Source organism: Arvicola amphibius, chromosome 10 (genome assembly GCF_903992535.2).
Source record: "Arvicola amphibius chromosome 10, mArvAmp1.2, whole genome shotgun sequence".
Taxonomy (NCBI): Eukaryota; Metazoa; Chordata; class Mammalia; order Rodentia; family Cricetidae; genus Arvicola; species Arvicola amphibius.
Window position 1 is genome coordinate 109,084,696 of NC_052056.1, and position 26,291 is coordinate 109,110,986.

General features: G+C 45.2%; 1 protein-coding gene across 1 annotated transcript in view; it reads left to right on the forward strand.

Annotated features, from left to right (window-relative positions):
• The window catches only part of Flt1 (fms related receptor tyrosine kinase 1), a 158,666-nt gene that overhangs the window by 15,020 nt on the left and 117,355 nt on the right, over nucleotides 1-26,291 (forward strand). Inside the window, exons 2-3 of the mRNA XM_038345590.1 lie at nucleotides 8,201-8,297; nucleotides 8,798-9,024. Of these exons, the coding sequence (XP_038201518.1) occupies nucleotides 8,201-8,297; nucleotides 8,798-9,024 (324 nt within the window). The remainder of the gene's footprint in view (nucleotides 1-8,200; nucleotides 8,298-8,797; nucleotides 9,025-26,291) is intronic.

Consider the following 26,291-nt stretch of genomic DNA (forward strand, 5'->3'; position numbering starts at 1 on the left):
TAAAACTTGAACAAAATGTGCCTTTGCAATTTTTAAAATTTTATGTGTACTGGTATTTTGCCTGTATGTATATGCACCATGTGTGTGCAGTACCCATGGAGGCCAAAAGAGGGCGTCTGATCCATTGGAACTGGAGATAAACATGGTTTGAGGCACCATGTAAGGTGCTGGGAACAGAACCCTGGTCCTCTGGAAGAGTATCCAGTGCTCTAGTCTGCTGTGCCATCTCCAGCCTAACTGTTGCCATGGTCTGTCCTGTGCTTGAGACTTTGCCATTGAGCAGGAAGGAATGGAAAAGAGTCTGCAGTGAAAACTCTGGGTGGTATATGTACCATGCGCTGCTTTCAGATCAGTAATTCATTGCTTACAGAGGTTATGGAGACTCCCGTTAACCAAAGTGGGGTTTGTCTTTCTAGATAATTAAGTACTATCCTTGTAATATCTAGGACAGCTCAGGCACTTGACGACAATTACCACCACACCTAACAGTGCCATTCTACCCAGCTGCTCTTACTTCCACAGCGTTCTGTGACTGATTCTGGATCATCGTACAGAACTGTCTATGGTTGTGATTCTCAAGGGAAGGTGCGGGATGCGCCACTGACAAGAGCGGAGCACACTGACTTTCACGTATATTATATATTTGCCGAACCAGCACCCCTGAGCCATCATCAGCTACTGTGGTTGTTTGAGGTGTTAATTTTATGGAAAATGGATGTGTGCGTGATTGTCCAACTTGAACAATCGCTCAGCATGTATCACTTGGTAAGGCATGGCATCAGGGCCCAGCTTCTGCACGGTGCTCTGAGCAGTGGCATTGGCAAAGAATGTGAGCAGATGATAAACCAAACTTCCTGCTATTGACAAGGAAAACGGAGATGAATCTAACAGAAAACATACCTGGTGCTTTTTTTAGGGGTGTCTATCTCTGTTCACAGTCCCTTTGGATAACCAGATGAGGGGCTGACGAGTTTCTCTGCTAAATATAAGCCACGTTTCATGTCCTGCTAACCAGATCGTGACCCTTCGAGGACATGGAGTGGTAAGATGAAGTGACACATCGGTAGGCTCGATGGAGGGTCATTTCCTTCAGTAAAAGAACATTTCGTGGGAGGAGAGCATCTGGGGAAAAAGGTAGCTACTTGGTCAAAGTGGCATTTTCTCCCGTCAACCCAATTAATTCTGATGTCACATGAAAAGAAGCTGTGCATGGCTATAGGTCACTGGAAGGGTAGGCTCCTGATGGTAGCTGGTGACAGGGCTAATGATGGATTAACGTTAACCTGTGACCCTCAGAGAAACGAGTGTCCAGTAAAATAAAAAAGGCCCAGGAGACAGCTCTACAGACATAGCCCCACTATGCGTCAGCAGGAAGGGTGGGATGTGGGTGGAGGGGTTTTCTTCGGTAAACATTTTAAAATACACAGTTGTTTAGTTGGTTTTTTTTCCTTTAATAATTTGGGACGCATTTCTCCTCCCACCAGAGCTTCAGGGAACGACTTCAAATGATGAGATGTGTACAAGCCAGTGTGTTTACCCACCAAGTTGCCTCCTGGGGCTCCTTAGATATCTTCTCGGCTTGATCTGTGGCATCTGGATTCAAGATGCTAACGATATATGGCTGTTTTAAGTTTTGTTCAGCACAAAAATGTCAGAGTTCATTGTTTGAGTTTAATGATGTGTGGATTACGTAGAAATAGCAACACCTCGCCAGAAACTTGTGAATTTTCTCCACGGGTGTAGTGTGAAAATAAGACAGCTATCCTAGAAGGTCTTTAAGGTGAACAGCAAGTCACTGGGATTCAAAGCTTTTTACAAATTACATATTTGCTTTCTGAACAGTAGCTTTGTAGACATTTCAGGCGTCTGGTGGACCCTGAAGAGCTGTAAGTACCACATCTATCCTGAGTCTAAGATGCTCCGTGAGGTGACGGTGTCCATGGGAAAATCATGAGTCATCTCATCTCCATGAGGATTAGTCAGCATTGAGTCTCAGCTTCCTGCTAGTCCTAAACAGAATTCAGTTTGGGAATCCCAGCTAGGGAGGGGTTTTCCCTTCCTCGAAACCGAACGAAGAGTGTAATTAAAAAAAAAAAAAAAACCTCTCCCATTTCTCGCCCACCTCCTGGCCCAGCAGTTTAAACAGAGAGAAGTAGCAGCAAGCAGTCCGTCGGACTGTGCGTTCAGATAAGCATCTTTTCTTGAACTCTGTTCTTCGTTTAAAGGCATTTCAAACACATAGGGCCTGGGTCCCAGAGAGTAAGAACGCCAGTGCATAGCATGCACAAGGCACTCAAGCCAAACAGATCAATAAGGACAGTTGTTGGGAAGGCAAAGCTCAGCAATTTACAATGTGGTCTGTGTTCCCAGCCGAGACTCCATATATCCTCCCGCCATATGAATCTCACCCTGTGTGCGGCGTGTTGGCAGGTGAACCGCGAGCCCTGCATCCTTCCTCCATCTTCCTGGGGAGGCCCGCTCGGCTGTCTCAGCACAGTGATTATCATCGCGTTCACAATGGCTCCTCCTGTAAACACTGGGACAGAGGCATGACCCAGGGACCAAGACTGAAATTCAGTCTCTTAAATTCAAGAGCTCTGGAGGAATTAGCTTCTCAGATACAAATTTCATTAGTTTCTAGAAATTTACAATTGTCCCCCACACGCCCCACACCACGCCCACGCCTCCCCGCCAGTCACAAAGTCTCTTCGATGTTCAGACTATGGAATATGGGCTTTTAATAAGATCCATTTTGAAGGGGGGAGCCCTCTTTTATTATGAATTGTGTTTAATTGACCTCACATAACCTTGGGAAATGGCTCATTGTCTACAGTTCATATTTTTTTTGAAATGCGATATTTGAATTATATTTAGATAAAGAGGCCATTTATCACGTAGGATTATGTTATATTGGAAACATGGTATGCAAATGGAAAGCAGATGTTTCACATCTGAAATGAATCGATACCCAAAGCTTTAAGTTTAAAACAAATAAATTAGACGTCAGGTTCTTCATTTTTTTGTTTTGTTTCTCTTTTGTATGAGATAGGGCCTTAGTATGTACCCACGGCTGGTCTGCACCTCGCTATGTGAAACAAGTTGGCCTCGAACTCACAGAGATTTGCCTGATTCTTCCTGTGGAGTGCTGGGACTAAAGACATGTGCTTGGAAAAAAATCAAGAATTTTAATATAAAATGAAACTAGTTTTCTAAGCAATTTCTATCTATAACTGTATGTGCACATTTGTGTGTGTGTGTATGAGTGTGAGCATATATGTATATGTGTGAATGTGTATGTTAATGTGTTTGAGTGTACGTGTGTGTGTGTGTGTGTGTGTGTGTGTGTGTGTGTGTGTGTGTGCATGAGTACCAGGAGATCAGAGGCATCAGATCAAGCGGGACTGGAGTTACAGTTGGTTGTGAGCCACTGACTTGGGTGATGGAATCCAGCTTGGGTCCTCTGCAAATGCAGTACGTGCTCCATGTCTGAGTTTGTATGTGGTCACGTGTTTTCAGGTCTTTTGGGTGGTATTTAGGAATGTGATTGCTGGAAAATTCACTAAACCCATGGTTAGCTTCATACTGGGACTTTTAAGTGGCTACTCTTTCCCGGAGTGCTGTACTGTTGGAAAGCCTATCGGGGCCCCGCTTCTAATTTTTCTTCCCTGCTTATGTGACAACGCTGGGAATTGCCCTCTTCTTGACTTCTGCCGTCCTGGCGCTTTAGTAAAGAAATTTCTCATTGTATTTCTGCCTTTTGTCTCCTTGCTGACTGATGACATCCATCGTCTTTTCATATCTTCTTTGGAATATGTCTGCTCAGATCCATTGTCGATTTTCCAAATTGAGCTATCTGCCTTTTTATTAAGCATACATATTTTCAGCATGCGATGGGGATTATGATGATGATGGTGATGGTAATGATGCTGCTAATGGTGATGATGATGGTGATGATGATGATGGTGATGATGGATGATGATGATGATGATGATGATGATGATGATGATGATGATGATAGTGGTGGTGACATGCCCAGCCTAAACATGAGGTTTCTAATTTCTTATGAATAGCTGTGACCTCAGAGTCAAAGGTCACAAAAGTCAGAAGCTAGAAGAGGTTGTACAAATGAGTCTTGCCTCAGATGTTTAAGTGGATTATTGCTTGTGGCCACACTGGGCTAGCTAGGAGCAGAGCCAGGAAGGGAGGTGGTGGATGACTCAAAATAAAAAGGATGTCTCATGATATACTCAGTTGTTCACGGCTTACTGGCAAGGATACACCCTACGAAATGCATTTTAGACAAAGCCCTTATTGTGTGAACACCACAGACTCTGTGTACCATAGACAATGTGTACAAAGTAAGTTACTAGGCCTATGTCCCCACTATGCTGTATGCTTTCCAATGTGGACCAAAGTGTGGTATTATATTGGTTAAACGCCTTCCTTAAAGAGAATACTCTTGTGATTTCTGTCTAATTGGGGCTCGTGCTGCCATGTTTGGAAGCGAAGCTGAGGGACTTGACTTCACACTGTGTTCAGCAAGCAAGGACATGTTTTATTTTAATCGCTAAAATGAGCAGTTGTCTGAAGATGCCTTGAGTCTGTCTACATAGAATCTTTCTTGAAAGATTTGTTTTTATGTGTCTGTGTATTTGTATGTGCCTCTTGTGAGTGCAGGTGCCCTTGGAGGCCAGAAGAGGGCGCCAGATTCCCTGGAACAGGAGTCACAGTTGATCTTGAACCATCTGGTGTGGGGGCTCAGCCCCAAATCCTGGTCCTCTCCAAGAGCAGCTAGTGTTCTTATCCACTAAGTCTTCTCTTCAGTTTCTTAAATGATTCCTAAGTGATTACAAGGCCGTTTCATCCTGAAAGACCTCTGTGGAAGTTCTTTCTTTTAAATCCATCACACGGCCTTGAAGAACTTTCGAAGGAGACTCCATTTTATCTGTATTTGGTTTCCCAACAAAGCCCATGCATGGCTTGAAATTGACTCTGTCATCCTGTTGAAGTTAAAGACTGCATTCCGTTTTGCATAATGAACTGAAGGCGAAGGTGAAGGGTGTGTCTCCTTGACCTTCAGCAGACAGGATTGGGGGTAAAGAGCAGAAAAATAGTGAACATGTGCACAAAAGATCAACAGAAAATTATATTAAGCAATACTCTTTCTGATACCAAAAAGAAATTCTATGTTTCTCATACTGTGGTTGATTTTGATGATGAGGGAGAAAAATTATTCTTTAAGTCCAGATGATAAGGCTACTGTAGCAAACAGTGGAAAGCTTTGATTCCCACCCAAGCTTTACAACGGGGAATCATCAACACGGAGTACTCCACCCTTGAAAATGGAACATTTTGTAGATTTGCTATCAGAATGGGCAGCCCAGCTCTGTGTTACTGAGAGAGCCCCTGAGCAAGGCTGTGCCTTCTCTGGGTATCACTAGTGATACAGCAAGTGTCTGATGAGCAACAGGTGCTTACAAATCGAAACCTGGACTTTTATTGCTTGGACACGGATGTTCATCTGCTTCAAAGAAGTGTTTTAAGAACTAATAATATTTCTAGAAGCATGATTTTTTTCCTTATTAATTTTCTGTTAAGCTATAGTTGTTGTTTTTTTTTTTTTTTTAAGACAGGGTCTCATTGTGTGACCCAGGCTAGACTTGAACTCACAATCCTCTGCTTCAACCTCCCATATGCTGGTATTATAGACAGGTACCATTATATCTGGTTCCTGCTAATCCTTATGTGAGCATAATTTCCTTTTCACTGAACTCAGAAATATAGTATCCTTATATATTTTTCCTTTTCTAACTATCTTTTTGAAAGTATTTTTTATTTTATGTATATGGGTGTTTTGTCTGCATGTACATCTGTGCACCACACAGGTGCCAAAAGAGGGAGCCAGATCTCCTGGAACTGGAGATCCAGATGGTTGTGAGCTACCATGCAAGGGCTAAGAATCAAACCTGGGTCCTCTGCAGGAGCAGCCAGTGCTCTCAACCGCTGACCCATTCCTCTAGCTCTTTCTCCTCTTCCAAAATAGCTATGTTATCTAGCTTCTTCATTCCAAATGAAGAATTCACTGATGTCCGTGATGACAAACTCTGAAGTGAAATCTTATTTTCCTCGCATTTCTCCCCTCGACTTTCGAGTAACCCCATTTCCCTCCAGTGTCTCTAATCACTCATTCAGCGGTGTATGGGTCAGAGGGCAGTGCAAAGTACAGAGAAGACACTGTGGCGGGCTCGTCCCTTAAGGGATGTCCTCAATGACACTTCCTAGCTGGTGGGCATGTGTCTTGGAGCTACAGGCTCCCTTGACAAGGGTTGAGGCATTACCATTCTAAGCTACCTCCCCCGCCCCCCAAAAAAGGTTTATACAACTGGGAAAAATCAAGTTGTGAAAATGGAGGTTTCTTCACACGGCCTCTCCTGCTAGGAAAACCTTGTCAAATCTACCTAGACTGTTAGACCTGTAGACGGTTGCAAGGAATGCCAGAATTTTCCGCAGGAAGCTGTGCTGGGTCTTTCCTGGCACAGAGACAATTGCTCAATTAAATCCCTAAAGTTCCGTGACACAAGAAAAAGCAGAAACAATTATGGCCTGGAATTTTTTTAGGGTAGCTGTTACCAACCACTGGCTGTGACTTTAGGAAAACCTACCGTTCTTAGGGTCACCGCATCAGGAAACCCAAAACGCTGAATAAAGTACAAAATTTGTTCTCAGCCACGTGGGCTGAATTCCACGGTTTTTGTGTCAGAATTGCTAGGTCTATATGAAGCGGTGGTTTTTATTTTTTTTTTAAAGTCATTAGTATTCTGCCAATTAATCTGTTACTAATTTGATACCAGTAACTCTTGTCAATTGAAATACCTTCTAAAATATTAATTTTACTACCAGCCACTTTTAGAACATATAAGGTCCACCCAATATCTTCCTTTGACACTATATACCCAACAGAATGCTGTCTGACAGCAGTTATGCTGGGGGCATGTGCCCCACGGTGAGCGGTGAGTTGGCCTCTTTCATGACGTGGTTCTCACCCTGCGCCCCCTGCCTGTTGGTAGAGCATGGGTACTCTATCCAAGGTGTAGCGATCCAAGGCCACGCAGTTGGAAAGAAGGAGCTACCTATACAGTATAGAGCTTTAAAGAGTCCTGAATTCTTAAGATACTAGGACTACAGATAAAGACGCATTTTCAACTAAAAATACTCACTAAGATTGGTAACAAATGTGTCTGTCTCTAAGATTCCCTCTCTCGCTATCCCTGTTCCTGCCTTTTACCTGCCAATATAGTGGTCAGGAAGAGGAAGAAGGAGAAGGGGGAAATGGGGGAGGGGTAGAGCAGGAAGAAGAAGGGGGAAGGGGGAATATGGGAGATAGAGGAAGAAGGAGGGAGAAGGGGGAAATAGGGAGGGGTAGAGCAGGAAGAGGAGGGAGGGGGAGGGGGAAACAGGAGCGGTAGAGAAAGGAGGAGGTTCTAGGTCCTTACATGCTATTCTGAGGGCTGAGAGAAGCTCAGCCTATATATACCATAGTTCTAAGGGTCATGTGACTTGGAGCATCCAAATGGGAGATTTCCAGTTTAGTTCACAGAGAGGGACAGAGAGACAGAGACATCCAGGCTCACATGGTCCCCGGGCTGAATATCATTACCCCATTGTGTGAAGATCCACAGATCCTAACCCGCTTTCCCGTGCCTTATTTTATTGCTGCGCAGTGAACTGAGATGGGCTTGTCAGGTGCCGTGAAGAGGGAATGACCCATTTTGCCAGACCACTCTAGAAGGATTGTGCAAGACACAGATTATGCAAGACGGACCAAGTAGCTTCTAAAGCTGACTTTGAGTCTAAAATTAGTTTTGCAAATGAGGAAACAAGTTTAGAAAGAAAAATGACTCAATGGCTGGCCCCAAATATTGCTCAACTAATGAATGGATGGCATCCAGAAGCCACAGCCAGGCATGGTGGCTCATGTTTTCAAGCCCCACACTTGAGAGGTTGAGGTAAGAGTTTTGCCATGAATTCCAGGCTGGATTGAGCTACTTAGTGAGACCCTGGCTTCAGGAAACAAAACTTGCAACCAGAGGGTCGTTTTGTATCTGTGACTAAATTAAAGAAAATGTTTTTAAAAAGAAACTTTTTAGAAGATGTAATAAACCATTTACAAATAAGACCTTTGCAAATTTTTGTTTTACAGGCTATGGTTCAGGGTCGAAGTTAAAAGGCCCTGAGCTGAGTTTAAAAGGCGACCAGCACGTCATGAGAGCCGGCCAGACTCTCTTTCTCAAGTGCAGGTAGGTCACATGGGCAGGGTGGTAATCTTACCATTCCCAGGGCACTTGGGGGGAGAGTAGTACTCTTGCCATTCCCAGGTCACATGGGCGAGGGGGGGGGATAGTAATCTTGGTCTTCTCACGTCACGTGGGTGGGGTAGTTAGTGATCTCGCCATTCCCAGATCAAACCCACTGACTCCCCGATTGAGAGGTCACCTCTCAGAGGAAGAGGAAGAGGGCCAGAGCCTTGGAGGCTCCTGCATTAAGTGTCCCATGGAGCCTTTGTCCCATGGAGGGGAGAGCTTCATGCACCCTGAGGGAACGATTGTCACAAATATTGTCACATCTTGATCCTGACCACAGTCCCAAAGCCCCTCAGAACATGTGGCCTGTTCTTAGCCAAGCAGATGGACGCCCAGGAAGCCTCAGAGTAGGGCTCCCTGAGAACAGCAAACACTGCAGACCCGGCACTGAGCCTCTGGCTTCAGCCTTGACTGTGCTTTGCTTTGTCTGGCTGCAGAGGGGAGGCGGCCCACACGTGGTCTCTGCCTGCAACGGTGAGTGCGGAGGAGAAACGCCTGAGCGTCACTAGATCTACCTGCGGGAGGAACCACAGACAGTTCTGCAGCACCTTGACCTTGGGCACGGCGCAGGCCAACCACACGGGCCTCTACACCTGCAGATACCTCCCCAAATCTGTGTCCAAGAAGAAGAAAATGGAATCTGCCATCTACATATTTGTCAGTGGTAAGAGAACGGCGCCCTCCCGCGTTCTCTTTGCTTTTGTGTGGCAGTGGGTTCCGAGGTCTACCGTGACTGGGTGAGGAGAACGTGGTTTTTCCTAGCAGATGTGACACAAACAGGCCGTGCAGGGCTACCAGCCTAAATGCAGAAACCTGTGAGTTATATCTTGGTGCAGTCCTACTGCTGTTTCAACCAGAATTTCCAGGACTCAGGGAGCTCACTGTTCCCTGTGGTAAGAGACTCTCCGTCTATTTCGTTGACCAGAACAGGCTCTGAGTATAGTCAGCCTGAGAGATGGGATCAGGGTTCCATGTGTTAATCGTGGAGCTGCTCCGCCTGTAATGCAGGGTGGTGGCACTTGGACACTATTCAATCCTTTAGATGTTAGAATGATAAAATGTTTTGGGGGAGCTAGGGATAAAGACAGGTCAGTGGCATGTTTAAAGCCCTGGGTGCGTGCGTGCGCGCGCGCACACACATGCACACACACAAAGGGTCGGGGTATGCTTGAACAACCTTCTCTACTAAATTAATCATCGAGGGACTAGAGAGACAGCTCAGCTGATAAGGGCACTTGCTACTTTTGCAGAGGGCCCAGGTTCAATTCCCAATGACCACATCACAGATTCCAGCTGTCTGTTACTACAGTTCCACAAATCATTAAAAATAGTAATTTAATACATGCAGCGCTGCTGCTGTCTCTTAAGACACTCCATGTTTGCTGCAGTTGGCTGCAGGATATTAGTTCACTGGCATTGAGCGAATATTAGTGCTAGAAGAGTAGACGGATTTTAGCGAGAAGGGCAGCGGGTAGAAATGAGTCTTTCGGTCGTAGTCTTGCGGTACCTACCGCCTTATGTTCAAGTGGAGTAATCTTCAAAGGGAGGGAATGTGAGACCCTCCCAAAGCAGACATCAGAGACATCAGAGGTAGAAATGGATCTCCGGGGAAGACCAGAAAAACTGTTTTCTTCGTGCTCCTTGTTGCTCAGGTCTGCTGAAACAGGAAGCTCTTTGAGCTCTAAAGACCATAGCCTGAAATCAGTTTGCGCAGCAGTCAGCAACTCTGGCTGTAAAAACAAAACAAACAAAAAAAACCCAAGCAAACAAACAATCATCAGCTTTAATAAAATGCTCACTGGTTAAGAGGTCCGCAGCTCATTCTTCAGAGGACCCAGGTTCAATTCCCAGCACCCACATGGCAGCCCACAACCGGCTGTAACTCGAGTCCCAGGGGATGTGACACTCTCACACAGACATGCATGCAGACAAAACACCAATACACATAAAATGCCCATTGTGAGTCTACCTCTTGGTGGGATAAACAGGGTTCTAGTGTTAGATTCCTGAGCAGAGCGTGTAATTGCCCAGACTCGGGACTGGTCTCAGGAGACAGTATGTATGCCCTTGACTTCTTTCCAGCTACCGTCATTGGAATTTTCTTTTCTGCACTGAGATTGAGCCTGGGACCTTCTGCATCTAGCCAAGCACGCTGTCATTGAGCTATACCCACAGCCCTTTTGTATTCGGGGGACAGGCCCTCCCTGAGTTGCCTGTCTGGCCTTGAACTCATAGCCCAGACAGGCCTCAAAATGGTACTCCTCCTCTTCAGCCACTGAAGTAGTTTTGGCCACAGGAGTGAGTGGCACTGTGCTTGACTGTCATCCCGATTTGGACGGAATCACTTTTCTGTCCCTACCCCTCCAGTTCTGTTCCTACAGTTTGCCTTCTTCTAGGGTCAGACTGCCTAGAGTTTGCCACGACAGGGAAGACACAGCCCACTTAAAACTAAGAGTAGCTGTGGCCAGGGAACTGCAGGTGAGACCACCCTCTTCTACCGGAGGGAAAAGAGAGTGGCAAGCAGGAAATGGGGCGGATGGATGGGAAAGCTGCAGATTGAACAGCTTTCCGAGAGCTGTACTGGCCAAGGGGAGAGCAGACGCAGCCCCTGCTGGCCAGGCATACCACGTTTTTTGCTTTCTTTTTCTGGCTCTATGGAACGTATCCTACGGCACATTTGTTCCTTCTGACACTTGAGACGGAAAGCACTTTGCAGTAGGTCCTGGACTTCCTCTGTCTCTTTGAGGAAAGGGGAGGGGGGAAAAGCTTCCATGGCATTTACAGCACTCCGTCAACCTTTCTTCTGTGGGGTTGGAATAGACCAGCTTGCAAGCAGATACTGAAACTAATAACGACAATAATAGCAATAGCAATAATAGTAATAAAAGCACGTCTTAGCTCCTAATGAAAACAAAATTCAGATGTTTCCCCTTTAACTCCTATACCATTCGCTAGATCTCATGAGTTCATGGGATCAGCAATTCCAGGGTATACTGTCCACTTCATTTCCCTTCCACCTCTGAAGAGCAATTCCATTATTCACAATCGTTCCTGTTTCAACTATGAAACAGCAGATCCAGCAAAAAGCCATTACTCTGAATGGCGAACCACTGGTTAACACAAATGCGGGACGGGTACGGCCCAGAAGTATCCTGACTGCTTATATCTGCAGTGTGCCGTCTTTGAGTTCCGACACATAGCCAGAGTCATTTGTTCTGTGAATAAATGAACTTCTTGACACCTGCTTTATGGAAGGAATTCTGATGTTGAGGACAAATCTCAGATTAGTGGGAAAATGTGCCAAAACTAATTACTGATATCTGTCATGGGATGAGTGGGGGAATAGCCACCATGTCAAGGATTTATCCCCTACTTTGTTATCTTTTTCTGGAAGTTATCCTTAGTCACTACCTTCTTAAAACCAAAGTGGCGATCTACTAAACAACTGAAACTCTCCCGTTGCCAAAACTTTAATGTGTTTTTGGTTTCCGTCACTTGAATTCTCTTCTAAGATAGTCGGGGCGTCTTCCATTTTTGTTGACCACTCCCACAGAGATGCACCACACAAAGCTTGTCTCCCATAGTGCAGAGGTACCTCTGAGGTTAGTGAATTCTAACCCTCTGGCAACACACTAACTGGCCATCACTTGCCCCTCACAGGAGACTCTCCGCCTCTAGCGAGCAGCCTAAAGGTGAGAAGCCTTATATAGGTGTGCTTTTGAAAGGCAGCTGTGTAGCCCCAGGGGTCAGAGGGAAAGTCTCAAGCGTGGAGAGATTTTCCTATTCGCTGCCAAAAGCAGCACACGAACTATGCATGAAGAAGTGTTTGGACACTGTGGGGTGCCCACTCTTTCCCAGACACAGCTAAGCTCCAAGGTGGTCAGAGCCTTCAGTAGCCTCCAGAACACCCGTTATCACCACTCCGTCCCTACAGCTTGCGCCCAGCCACCAGGCCTTCTGCTAGAACTCAGCATTCAGGTCATTTTTTTAATTCAAGGAATTGTCTTTAACTACTTTTGTTGACTTAATGAAGTTGGCGGGCACCCTAAAATTTCCGCGAAAATAACTTCTTACATTCGTTAAAATTTCCTTTTGCATAAGCAAATGGTTGTGTGTCTAGAGTGTCATTCAGCCCCTCTCCTAACCCAGCTACTTCACTGTTCTCTGAGGAAGGGAAGAAAGAGGAATTCCCTCACAGCAGGCTTTGCAAAGCAACTGCCCCCTGCAGTTGTGGGATAAAATGAGTAGTCTTGCCCTGAATGGTCTCAGCAATGGGAGGAGATGAAATGGGGCCAGACTGAAGGAGGGAATCTCTCTGGGTAGTGTGTGCCTCACAGCAGGAGAGAGGGTGATAGAGAAGCCGAGAGCTGGATAAAGGACAGGGAAGAATAGTCAGAGACCCTTCACTCTGTCAGGGTAGCTAGGCAGCCTGCTCTGGATCACAGCCGGACGGAGTCTCCCCTGGCAAATGACAGGGATGTGAGGTCATCCTCTTGGATATGATCTGGACAAATGGCATTTGAATGTGTATCGCTGATAAAATGGACCGCTCCAGAAAATGTAGCCATGAAACTTTGCTTCCTACAGAGATGAAGCATCACAGTATATGCTCCTGCTTGCTCCTACCCACAAAATATTTCCAGAGTCATGCTCACACTCAGGCTATCTGTGTGCGCTCTGCCTCCCGTGGGAAGGAGAGGATTCTGCTCGTGCTTCAGGGACCCTCCCTGGAGCAAGGATTTGGCCATAGGACGGTCTTTTCTAGAAGTAGAAGGATTTCATTAAAATCATCTTTATATGATTTTTTAAGTGGACAGTAGGGAACTGACCGGCAGAGTTTTCACACAGGTTCAGAAGACTGAGGTACAGAATCGTATAGCTTTGAAATTCAACTCACTGGCTACTTTGTATTACCATGGTGTGCCAGTTTGTGAGCCTTTAAAACAAAGCCCAGTTTCACTTTTACTATTCCTGGAATAGCTATGGTTCAGAAATGGTCTCTCTAAGTGACGACCCCAAGTACTGCTCTGGGCCGGTCCTCCTAGGGGAGGATCTGTTGTGGAGTTTTGACCCAGGTTGTCGTCTCTGGCTCCTGCCAGAGTTGTCACTTTGAGGCCTTCAGCAGCAGCAGCAGTGGGTACTCATGGGTTGGGTAGTTTTTCATCTCACACAGCCATCTGAACACATCAGGGTGAACCATATCTACCTCGAGACCTGTGGCCTCCATGCTGGGCTCCAAGGTGGGGTTTCTGAAGACAGCAGTAGTCGAAGGCAGATTTGCATCTGGAGAACTCTACCTCAAATGGGTCTTCTGTAGAGTTCCTAGGAATTTTCCAGTCTGTCTACCTACCGCTTCATCAAAAACTATGGTCAAGGGGCTGGAGAGATGGCTCAGCCATTAAGAGCACTGACTGCTCTTCCAGAGGACCCAGGTTCAATTCCCAGCATCCACATGGCAGCTCACAACTGTCTGAAAATGCAGTTCCATGAGATCTGACACCTTCACACCAATGTACATAAAGTTAAATAGATCTTTAAAAAAAATTTAAAAATTAAAAAAAAAAAACTAGGGTCAAGTTTTGCTACTACGGTCATTTTCATCTTGATGAAAGTATGAAAGAAGAGAAACAAGTACTTCTGTCATTTATAATAGGCGTGGATGTGGTTGGGAATCCCAGGTTTCTCGCTGAGGAAAACAGGACCATCTATATCCTGGCTGTGTGCTCCCTCTGGGGCTGACGCATGAAGGAGGTTCTCCATCCTACCCATCACTCGGTGGTGCCTGATTAGGACCACATAGCCAGAGTGGAGAGTAGTAACTTAACTCGGCCATTTTCCTTTTCCATGACACAGACTTTGATGAAAGACACTCTCGATGTCTCCTAAGTCCCGCCGTTTCGTGTTTCTCTTAAAGAGACATTTGTGTCATTAAACCCCTCGCCTAGATGGAAGCCACTCCTGTTGCTGGTGTTCTTGGCATTACTTTTTATTTATCTAGAATGTTCCTTAGATTGCATCCATAGGTCTGTTGAATGTTCAGCCTGCCACTCAAACAAAGAGAACAATTCCTGGTATTTGCTGGACTACACATCTGAAAGATCTGGCACGTGGGTTCTCGAGACCACATTGATGAGCCCCCCACTCTTCACACCTCTGTCAGAGTGGTAGTGGATGCCCCCCACCCTTCACACCCCTGTCAGAGTGGTACAGCTGATGAGTGGACATTTACCATCATAATCAACAAAGCGTGGAGGCAATCAGTTTGCATTAGAGGGACAGGGCTTTCCCGTGTAGCCTAGGCTGTCCCGAAGCTCTGTAGGCCTGACTAGCCTTGATCTTGTGGCAGTTCTTCTTGTGGCAGTCTCCTGAACGCTGTAAATAAAAGCCTGTACCACCATGCCTGGCTTAGGGGTCACCTTGATGTCGTATAATCTTGAATTAAATTAATACATAATGGCACATACCCATTGTCATAGTGTCACACAGGATGATTTTGCCTCCTTAAAACTCCCCTGTGCGCCACTTAGTCTCCTCTCCCCCATCCCAGGAAACCACTGCTCTGGCCTGCCCTGTTAGTACAGTTTTCCTTCCCCAGAATTTATACACATACATCATGCAGTGTTTTTATATAGATCAGCTTCTTTCTTTTTGTAACACACATTAGATTTTTTTTCCTTGTTGCATGGTGGCACACCCCTTTAATCCCAGCACTGGGGAGGCAGAGTAGGCAGATTTCTATGAGTTTGAGTTCTAGGCCGGCCAAAGCGGCATAGAGAAACCATATCCCAAAACAAACAAACATGAAACAAAATAAAAAAGATTCATCCACGTTTTCTTATAACCTTGATATTGTTTTTCTTCCCCTCCTTCTGTCTCGTGTTCCAGAAGCTTCAGCTTTGCTAAGTGAAGCTGACCTGGGATCACAGGCATGCGTCAACACACATGGTTTATGCAGATCTGGGGTCGAACCAGGGGCTTTATGCATACCAGGGAAATACTTTACCCACTGAGCTAAATCCCCAGACCTTCATTTCTTTAGCACCCAATAGTATTCTGCTGTCTGGAGGTACCAATTTATTTACCCCTCTACCTGCTGAAGAAGGTCTTGGTTGCTCTTCAGTCTTGGCAAGCATGACTAAGGATGCTGTAAACAGCCACACACATAGCTGCCAGCTCCTCGGGGGAATAGCCAGGAGTGCAATTGTTGGATTGCATGGAAACCAATGGGAACCGCAGGACTGTCTTGTAAGAAGTTGCTAAGCTACCTTTCAGAGTGTCCATCCCAGCCACCCCATCTTCCGTTTCCGCCAGCAACGAGGAGAGTTCATGTTACTCGAGGGCAGTGGTTCTCAGCCTTCCTGATGCCGTGACCCTTTAGGACAGTTCCTCACACTGTGGCGACCACTAGCCGTGAAATCATTTCATTGCTACTTCGTAACTGTATGTTTTGCTACTATAAAAATATCTGTGTAAATATCTGATAAGCAGGCTATCTGGTGGGGTAGCGACACATAGGTTGAGAGCCACTGCTCTATAGCCTCGTCAAGATCCGGTGTTGTCAACGTTCTGACCTTTCGCTGTTCTCATGGATGTATAGTGGTGTCTCACGGTTTTGGTGCACATCTTCTCGGTGGTATGTTATAAAGCATACATGTTCTTTGGTGAGATGTTTTGTGAGCATCAGTGGCCCACGTTTCATTCTTTTGATCAGTAGCAGAAGATCCCCACTTTGTGCTTAAGACGGTGATCCACTCTAAATTAATTTTGTCGTTTTGTATTCATATGTATTTTTATTTCATGTGCATGAGTGTTTGCCTGCATGTCTTTTCGGCAAATGCTTCTAGAAGAAGCGGGTATCCACTTGCGAAGAGTAGTTTTTAAAATGAGTGTAGGGGCTGGAGAGATGGCCCTCAGTTGAGAGCTCTGCTTTTGCAGAGGATCTGGGTTTTATTTCCAGCACCCATATGGCAGCTCACAACCATCTATAACTCCAGTCCAGGGGAATCCAATACCCTCTTCTGGTCTCCTTCAGTACCGTATGCATATGATACACAGACGTACATGCAGACAAAATACCTGTACACATAAAATACAAATAAAAAGTTGGAGCTGTGTTTAGAATCCTGATGGCAGAACCCCTGAGCAGGAGGGAAGTCAGGACAGGCGGGTTGCATAGTGACGGGAGGAAGCCCTTTCTGACACCGACTGCTCTCCAGCTGGCGTGAGCTGTTTACAGTTGGAGAGCCCACACGTGCAGGCATTTGGCACAAGGCGGGTGCTCACTGGGGGCGACTGGCTGCTCCTGTGGCACCCAGCACCTTTCTAGTGAGGAGATTTTCCTGTAAAGGTTCCTGTCATTCGTGGCTGTCTACTTGGACTCATTCCATTGCAACTCAACAAGATAAATTCCACCACAAATTCTACTTTGGGCATGCCAGTCAATTACCCATGCTTTCTAAATATCTTTTATATATTGAATTCCATGTCTGAGAATGGACATTCTCAAAATAAGCTTTGGGTCCAGGTCTGGTTCCCAGTGAAGCCTCTGACTGTTTTGTCTTCTACCCCAACTTTCTCTAGACTGAAGGGCTACCACCCAGAAGCCTGCAGGCCAGGGTCAGGCCAGATATGCAGATGCAGCACTTTTTGCTAATACTAAATAATTGGAAGAGTTCAAAATCTGATTTCCTATTTATTATAAAAGTTGGGCTGAACAGTGGTATAGTACACCTTTTTGTTCTGTTTTGTTTTGTTTTTCAAGACAATGTTTCTCTGTAGCTTTGGAACCTGCCTGGAACTCGCTCTGCTGGCCAGACTCACAGAGATCTCACAGACATCCGCCTGCTTCTGCCTTCCGAGTGCTGGGATTAAAAATATGCCTGGCTGGTGCGGGCCTTTAATCCCAGCACTCTGTGAGTTCGAGGTCAGCCTGGTCTACAGTGTGAGTTCCAGGACAGCCAGGACTGTTACGCCAAGATACCCTGTCTTGAGAAACAAAAGCAAACTGCCCGTGTTGTCACTTGGCACCAGCCGTGAGCTGGAGGTACCCTCTTCAGACACAGCCACCACGCCCACTGTCTAAAGGTTGGTTCTTCTATTCACCTGCCTTCTTTGCCAGAGCCTCAGTGATGCTAAGAAGGAATTCAATGCCACGAGCTTGGTTCCAACCATGACCTTCAACCTGCTAACATACTGCTGGGTCTGTCAGAAGGTTCCGTGTTTCTGGCTCATAATGGCTTTTCCTTGGGTGACACAGTGTGTCAGGACCAGATTTTGGTTTGGCACAGACAGGAAATTTGAATTCCATTTTGGCTTTGCTATTCCTGTGCTTGTAGAAGGTCCTTCTTTCCCCGTGGGTCTCGAGTCCCTCATCTATAATGAGAGGCCACACGGAGGTGTCTGTAATAGTCCTGTGAAGTCTCATAGTCTCATGTGTTCAAGGTAAGCAAGATTAGTAAGATCAAGAAATAAAAGCCTCCAATCTTGGAGTAGAAAAGTTACAGCCTCTTTCTCCTTCATTTCTCTTTCCACCCCGACCCCTGCCTGCCTTCTCTCTGAGATGCGGCTCGGATTGTCTGGTAACTTAGGACATTGGGATGAGCCAACCTACTCTGTTTGAGTACTTGGGAGATGGAAGACCTGCCCCGTACCTAGCATTCCATGCTCACTGAGACCCTCAACAAATCAACTTCATTTGTAGCTGCACATTTTAAAAGCTAGGAGACTCATTTTGCCCCTCCAGACAGAATTTCAACCTTAGCCCCAGGAATGGGAAGGACCATTCCTGCTGTATGAGGTGCATGCGTGCCATGCCGTGTGGCCAACCGCTAAGGACTGTAAGTGTTGAGCTGTGTTTGTGCGCCGAGTTGAATGCAGCCACACTTTTCAGACCACTTCAGTAGGGGCTTCTTCAGGTCCATGTGTTTATCGCTGCTGGGCAGTGGATAGAGAAGGTGACCCTGGTTCTCTGTTAGGGGAAGAGCAATCAGAGGGCAAAGGAGCCATTGTCTCCCTTCTCCTCTGCTGCTGTTCAGTCCTCTGCTGTGAGAAAAACACTAGGAAGGAACCACTCACTGCAGATGGGCGGGTAGAGAGGAAGGGCCTTCTCGGGAACTGTGCCTCTTACCTTGTGGCACACAAACAACGAATTGCTGATTTTAGGGGTTTTGCTTTTGTGGTTGTTTACCATGGCATCTTGGATGGGGGATGCAATCGCCCATCTCTGTGTTCCCTGTGTTGGCAGAGTGTTTTGTGTAAGGCATCTGTCCTTTTGACTGATGAGCCTACTGCTGAGTGGTAGCATTTGAGTGAGAAAGGTCCCCAGAGGCTCCTGGGCTTGGGTACTTGGTCCTTCGTAGGTGGCACTGGGTTGAGAGGCTATGGAACCTTTTAGACCAAGGGGCTGGTGGGTATAGGCACTGGAGAGAGAACTGGAACATTATGGCCCAGCTTCCCTTTGGGCCCAGCCTCTGCTCCTTAGCAGACATCACAGGAGAAGCTGTGGCTATAAGCACCCTCAACCCCAGACTGACCCACCCCAGTCTCTGTGCCCACTGCTGTCATGAACTGAGTTTCCTGAAATACAGCCACATTGAATCCTCCCTCCCTCCCTTAACTTACTGTTATCTTGTTGTAGCAACAAGAAAATGAACTAAGGCACTGGGCCAGCCTCAGTGACGTTTTCTTATCCCAACGAAATCTGGATGCTGACCCTCTGGGTAACCAGGATACCATGCCAGGAGCTACCAGTGTGCACACCCTGTATGATACACACCGCTTGCACCCAGTGGGCAGGCTTCGTCCATCTACATGAAGACAGAAAGGCTTTCATTGTTCTCACACTGACTCAGGGCCGCCAGGGGGAACCGAGGACACATTTGTCCGTGATGGCTTTGGCACAGAGGCAAATTCCGTTATTTGTGTGCGGCCTAGAAAGGATGTGATTGGGGCTGAAGAGAAAGACTATGAGGACCCGGAGGGTGAGCAGGAGTCATTCCAGCTCAGAAAACAGGGCCCCCCAGCTTTCTTTCCAGATGAGTCGTGGGGGGATATAGTCTACAGACTGTGTGATTCACCTGTTTACGTCAGAGACTTCAGTGGGCCCCAATGTATCAACAGGTGTATACTGCATTCCACCCCCTCAGAAGGAAGGCTGGATCCTGTGGCTCCCCACCCCAACCCCCAACCCATGCCTCTTCGGTCCTAAGCAGGCATTGACCTACTTTCTGCGCTGTAGATCTACCTCTTCTGGATATTTTCCAATAATTCAGCTGTGTCTGGCTTCCTTAGCACAGTGTGTGTTTGAGGTCCATCCATATTACGTCATCCTTGTTTCTCTCCATGAGTCGTGCTGCATGGTACTGATAGACTAGTCCAGATAGGCTACTACTACTACTTCAGCGCTCCCCTTATCAGCTGATAGACATTTGAGTTGTTTCAGCTTTCTGACTTTTTTGTTGTTGTTTATCTCTTTCTCTCTTTTTTTTAAAGTTTTTTTTTTTTTTTTGAGACAGGGTCTCTCTACATAGCCCTGACTATCCTAGAACTAAATATCTAGGTCAGGCTGGCCTTGAACTCACAGAGATCCAACCTTGCCTTGCCTCCCCAGTGCTAAGACTAAAGACATGCACTACCACCCCTGGCATATGGCTATTTTAAATAATAGTTCAATAAATACTTTATACAAGCTTTTGTGTGGATACAAGAGCCCATTGTCTTGAGTGTGCACCGATAGGTAGAATTTCTGAGTGGTTTAAACTTTTGTGGAAATAACCATTGCATTTTTGGGGTTTTTTGTTTGTTTTTAATGTAGTTGGACCATTTTACATTTCCATATGTAGTTGTCTGTGACCTTGGACAACTTTTCATGTATTATTGAATCCTTTATATCTCATCTTGGGAGAACTATCAATTCAAATCCTTTTGTATGACTTTTAAATGGCACACGCCTTTAATCCCAGCACTCAGGAGACAGAGGCAGGCGGATCTCTGTGAGTTTGAGGCCAGCCTGGTAAACAAGAGTTAGTTCCAGGACAGGATCCAAAGCTACAGCAAAACCCTGTTGTTGGTAGAGATTGCTAATTCATTTCCCAACTGCCATGACTCAAAATAATCACACAGAAGCTATATTAATTAAATCACTGCTTGGCCTATTAGCTCTAGCTTCTTATTGGCAAGCTCTTACCTCCTAAACTAACCCATCTCCATTTATCTGTGTATTGCCACATGGCTGTGGCTCATCCGGTAAAGTTCCATCAAGCCTCGGGCGTCTGTCTCCTGCCTGGTTATATTTTTTTGTTAAGTCACTGGCCAAAAGCAGATTCTTTATTTACCAATAAAAGTAGCATGCATACAGAAGGACTTCCCACACCACCCTGCCTCGGGAAAAAAATGATTTTTATTATTGTTTTTAATTTATGTATATACAAGTGTCCACGTGAGTGTATCTTACCTGTATACGGGGTGTTGGCTGAGGCCAGAGGAGTGTTTCTCAGATTTCCCAGAGATGGAGTCACATGGGATGTGCGCATGGGTGCTGAGAACCAAACTTGGGTCTTTTGCAAGAGCAGTCAGTACTCTAAACTGCGAAGCCATCGCTCCAGCTCCACCCTTTTGTGCTTTTATTTTATTTTTTTATTTTTTTATTTTTTTTTTGGTTTTTCGAGACAGGGTTTCTCTGTGGCTTTGGAGCCTGTCCTGGAGCTAGCTCTTGTAGACCAGGCTGGTCTCGAACTCACAGAGATCCGCCTGCCTCTGCCTCCCGAGTGCTGGGATTAAAGGCGTGCGCCACCACCGCCAGGCTCCTTTTGTACTTTTAAATGGAATTATTTGTCTTTATTATTGAGTGGTAAAAGGCCCTACATTTATTATTATTGTATGTAATATTATAAGTGTTTCATAAACTCTTCTGTAGCTTTGTATGTATGGTAAAGATATGTGTTATATAATGCTTAAAATGGATTCAGGGTTAAATGGAAGTGTATTTTATACATTCTAGATACGAGTGCCTTTGCAGATGCGAATATCTTCACCCATTTCTTTGTGAGGGGTTTATATTTTCACTCTCTGCATCCATCCTCTTTCAAGACTAAAAGTTCTGAATTTTGCTGAAATGTTATTTGCCAGTGTTTTTCTTTCACTGTTGACTCTTACAAGCTGGCTTTAACATGTAATTGTATTGTTGAGGTTTGTTTGGATTTTACATACATGCTCATTTGATAGTTTTCTTGTAAAGTTTTCAATCTGAGCCTCGTAACATTGACCACATAGAATGATTTAAAAAGTTTTCTTTGGGGAAACCCTGTCTCGAAAACCCCCCCAAAAAAAAATTCTTTGGTTTATTTTTTGTGGAAAAATTTATGAAGAGTTGGTAATCTTTAATTTTGGTAGAGTTTGTTTGCCATCTGGGCCTTGGCATTTCCTTGTGAGCAGGTAGTTTTTGTTGTTGTTGTTTTGTTTTGTTTTCTGATAACTGATTGAATCTCTTGCTGTAGGTCTTTTTGGGCCGTCTACCTCTTGCTATTTCCAGTGGTTTGTGTCTCTCTAGAAATCCATTCATTTTATTGGTCATCTAGGCAATGGTGTATGACCTTATTTCTTCATACTGCTTATACTTCCGTGAGTCCTATTCTAATGTCTCACATCTGTCTAGGCTTCTATGAGGTCTGTTCTAATGTCTCACATCTGTCTAGACTTCCGTGAGGTCTGTTCTAGTGTCTCACTTCTGTTTATAGCAGTTTGAGTCTTTCTTTTCCCTCCTTGGCTTGTTGGATAAGTTTGTCTCACTGTGATCATCCTTTCAAAGACTTAGTCACCAGGTGAGCTCTTACTTTCCCTCCAGACACATCTTAGCTCATCTCCTAAGTGTGATGCCTGGTATTGTCCTATTCATTCCAAAGGATTTTCTGATCCCTCTTTGAGTTCTTCTTTGACCAACTTGTTGTTTAAAAATATGTCATCTCAGTTCCAGTTTTTTTAGTCTCCCCAATTTCTGTTACTGAATTCTAACTGATACACTCTGCATTAATTCTATTCTTTTGATTTTTATTGAGGTTTGTTTTATAGCCTAACATTTGCTCTGTTGTTGAAATTCTCTATGTGCACTTAAGAAAAATGTGTAACCTACTTGGATCAGTGGGGTGTTCTATGCATGCGTTGGGTGTAGTCGATTACTAGTGTTGCTCAAGTATTTTCTTCCTGATTGATCTTCTGTCTAGTTATCCCATCTTCACTGAAAGTAATATGGGGCTGCAGAGTCAGCTCAGTGGTTAGGAGCACTGGCTGCTCTTGCAGAGGACCTAGGTTCAGTTCTCAGTGCTCACGTGATAAACTGCCTACAACCGACTATTACTCCAGCTCAGGGGATCCGATGCCCTCTTCGGGCCTCCTCCAGTGCATTTGAGCTCAATATGAACACACACACACACACATGAAATTAATTAATTTACTAATTTTTTTAAAAAGTAGAAGACTAAGTGGGCGGTGTTGGCGCATGCCTTTAATCCCAGCATTCAGGAGGCAGAGGCGGGCAGATTTCTGAGTTCAAGGCCAGCCTGATCTATAGAGTGAGCTCCAGAACAGCAAGAGCTATTCTGTCTGGAGAGATGGGGTGGAGCAGGGGACTTAAATGCCTGTGCTATTGGTTTACTACATTCCTCCCTCCTAGTCTCGTGTTTTGCTGTCATGCTGTTAGATACACACATGTTCATCACTGTTGTGTCTTCCTGATAGACTGCTCCTCTTACTATTGTTAACTATTCTTCATCTCTAGCAACCTTTATTGCTATGAAGTCTGTTTGGGGCTGGAGAGAAGGCATAGGGACTTAAAACTCCTTGTTCCAAAGGATCTGTGTTTGGTTCCTAGCACCCCCGTGGTGGCTCACACTACCTGTAACTCCAGCTCCAGGGGATCCAATCCCCCTCTTCTAGCCTCTGCAGCCACCTGCCCACAGGTGGCCTCCATACACACATGCACACACATGCACACACCCGCGTGCACACACACGCGCGCGCACACACACACACGTGCCCACACACACAAGGTAAATCTTTTTAAAGGTCTGTTTTGTCTGATGTTACAGCCACTCAGGTCATGTGACAGCTGAAAGCACTGCTTGAACTAACAAACCCTTGGCGGACAGTGTAAGTCTGTGAGGAATTTGCCTCTTTTCTTTGTCTTGGTTATATTCAAAACTAAGTTTCAGCGAATCACCCAGAGTGTTAGATATAATCCACAGCGTGAAAGCCTGTATAATGTAGAGCAATCCCGTGCCCGGGTGCAGACGTCTTCATGGGATTGACTAGTGTTTATCCTCTCCAGTTCTTCAATAAATGAAGAGCACACCTTCCTTTTTAATCCCCCCCAGTCCTTATGACCCGGACTTGGCAGAAAATAAAAACGAAAAGAGAGATAATCAGGAAAAGTTCCACCTGCATCTTTAAAATATGTGCACGCTAGGAAACGAGATGCTTCTGAACTGGCTCTCAAGTCAAAGAAAAAATGGCTTTTAAAATGTGTGTGTGTGGGGGGGGTCACTCATTTGCAGTTGTGCCGGTTAGAACTGGGGTCAGAATGACATTCTCTGCACTGCGTGTCTTCATGTGTCATCACGATTACAGGTCTCAAAAGAAAAAACAACTATTAAAAACGGACACTGTCACTCTTAGCAAGAGTCTCTGTGTGAACTCTCCCCGCCTACTTATACTGAAGAGTGACAGCCCAAATCCTCCCCCTGGGTAGGAGGTCCCATGTGCCCTCCAGGCTTCTGTGCTGCTTTGAGCGCTAAAGGTTCAGGGGGTAAAGGCGGAGTGATTTTCACCTAGATGTGCCTTGCCTTGAGTCTCCAGTGACTTTGCGTGAGTGACCTGAGCCCTGGCCTCTTCTTCACGCTTGCAACAAGCAGCCACTTGGATGGCAGGAACCCATTTTGCAGGGGTGTAGTAGTCGTTTTTAATTTTGTGACAGAGACAGATGCATCCTCTGGGAGTAGTAAATGGTTTTACTGGTGATATTAATGGAGCCGTGACCTCTCCCACAGCTGTGGCCCTACAAAACAAAACGTTTGTATTTTGTCAGGCAAGTTCATTCGCAGCCCTTCCTTGAAGCAAGTTGCAAAGGAAATGTACTCTAATAAGCCCAGAGAGTAGAGTGGCGGGTGTGTGTGTGCACATGCGTGCCTGCGTGCATGCGTGCGTGCATGGGTGTGTGTACAGGCACGGGGTCATTTGCGAACTTGGTGGATCTAAATGCTGCTGTTGATGGACATGCAAACAATCGTTTTTAGTTGTGCGTAGATGAAACAGCGTATCTTTAAGATGTGTTTGGACAGACACAGAATTCTTGAGGTCCTAGCCCTTAGAGTTGTGGTGGGCCTACTGCTGACGCTGAAGTGGGCCTTTGGGAAGCAATAGTGGGGTGAAATTTAAGTGTTTGGGGGAATCCACAGGAGCAAAGGGACAAAGGAACTCAGAGGCAAAGATGATTCCATTAAATTGCCAGTTCATTAGCTGAGAATCGATGACACCCATGTTTACCATTTCCTCTAGGAACTTTTGATGTCCGTGTCCTTTGTTGGAAAGGGCTGTCTGAGAAGACTATAAATCAATATGGAGGACTTACAGTTCAGTTAAAGGAATGAAGCTGTTTTCTGGTGTTTCTATATACATTTTGGATGTACAATATACATGCATATGTATGTATGAATGTATATATATACACATGTACACAAATATATGTATATGCGTGTGTATATATATGTGTGTATAATATATATATTTTACACACACACTCATATATATATACACTATATATAGATAGTGTATATATATATATACTCATATACACTCATATATATGTGTGTATATATATATACACACACATATATATGTATATATATATATATATATATATAGAGAGAGAGAGAGAGAGAGAGAGAGAGAGAGAGAGAGAGAGACTTGCAGGAGGAAGGCAGTATGATGCAGTCCCTTGATCCTGCTGGGTGTCTTCCTTATCTGGTAGAGGATTTGGTTCTGAAATAAAATAAACCCCACATCATTTATTTTTTTCCCTTTGCTGGCGTTCTGCACTCACTGAGAATTCCTAATCAACAGTTCTATTAACTGCGACGGTCAAAACGAAAGCCAGTTAACAACAAATGTATTGTTTTCCTCAAGTGCAAATGGATAATGCTTTCTAATTTCAGTTTTAACTTTAATGGTTATTATTAAATGACATGTGGCCATTCTAGAAAACCCAACAGTGAAAATAAGTCAGGTAAGCAATAGAGGCAGAGACAAGAGGTTAGATGTGAATTCAAGGCCAGACTGGTTTACATAGTGAGTTTCAGGGCAGCCAGAGCTGCATTGTAAGACCTTGTCTCGAAAAAAGAAAGAAAAAGAAAAAAAAGGAGAGGAAGAGAGAGAGGAGAAAATAACTCATAAAACTAATATCCAAAGATAACTAATTTCTCTACCACCCCTCCCCGACTTTCTACATCTTTTTCCCCAATTCCTCCTCTCTCTCTCTCTCTCTCTCTCTCTCTCTCTCTCTCTCTCTCTCTCTCTCTCTCTCTCTCTCTCTAACAAGGTACCAGCTAAGTAGCTGAGGCTGGCCATTTGTTCTGCTTCCTTGACTAACTCACTGCGATTATAGGTGTGGACCACAAAGCCTGGTGCCAGTTTGTTTTCTGTTTTCTCTGCCACTCCAAGTCTGACATCAAGGTGTTTCCAGGGCCAGCCCTCTGCCAGACCTGTTGTTGGGAACCCAGTCCTCTCCTACTACTTCCTTATTCTGGTTTCTCAGCATTCTTTGACTTACAGATGTCACGTCAGCTTTTGTTCTGACCGGACTGCTTTAAGACTCGTATTATAGGCTAAGGGAGCTCTCTCCTTAGCTTGAGTCATTACATTCATTCAACTCTTTCCACGTAGGCC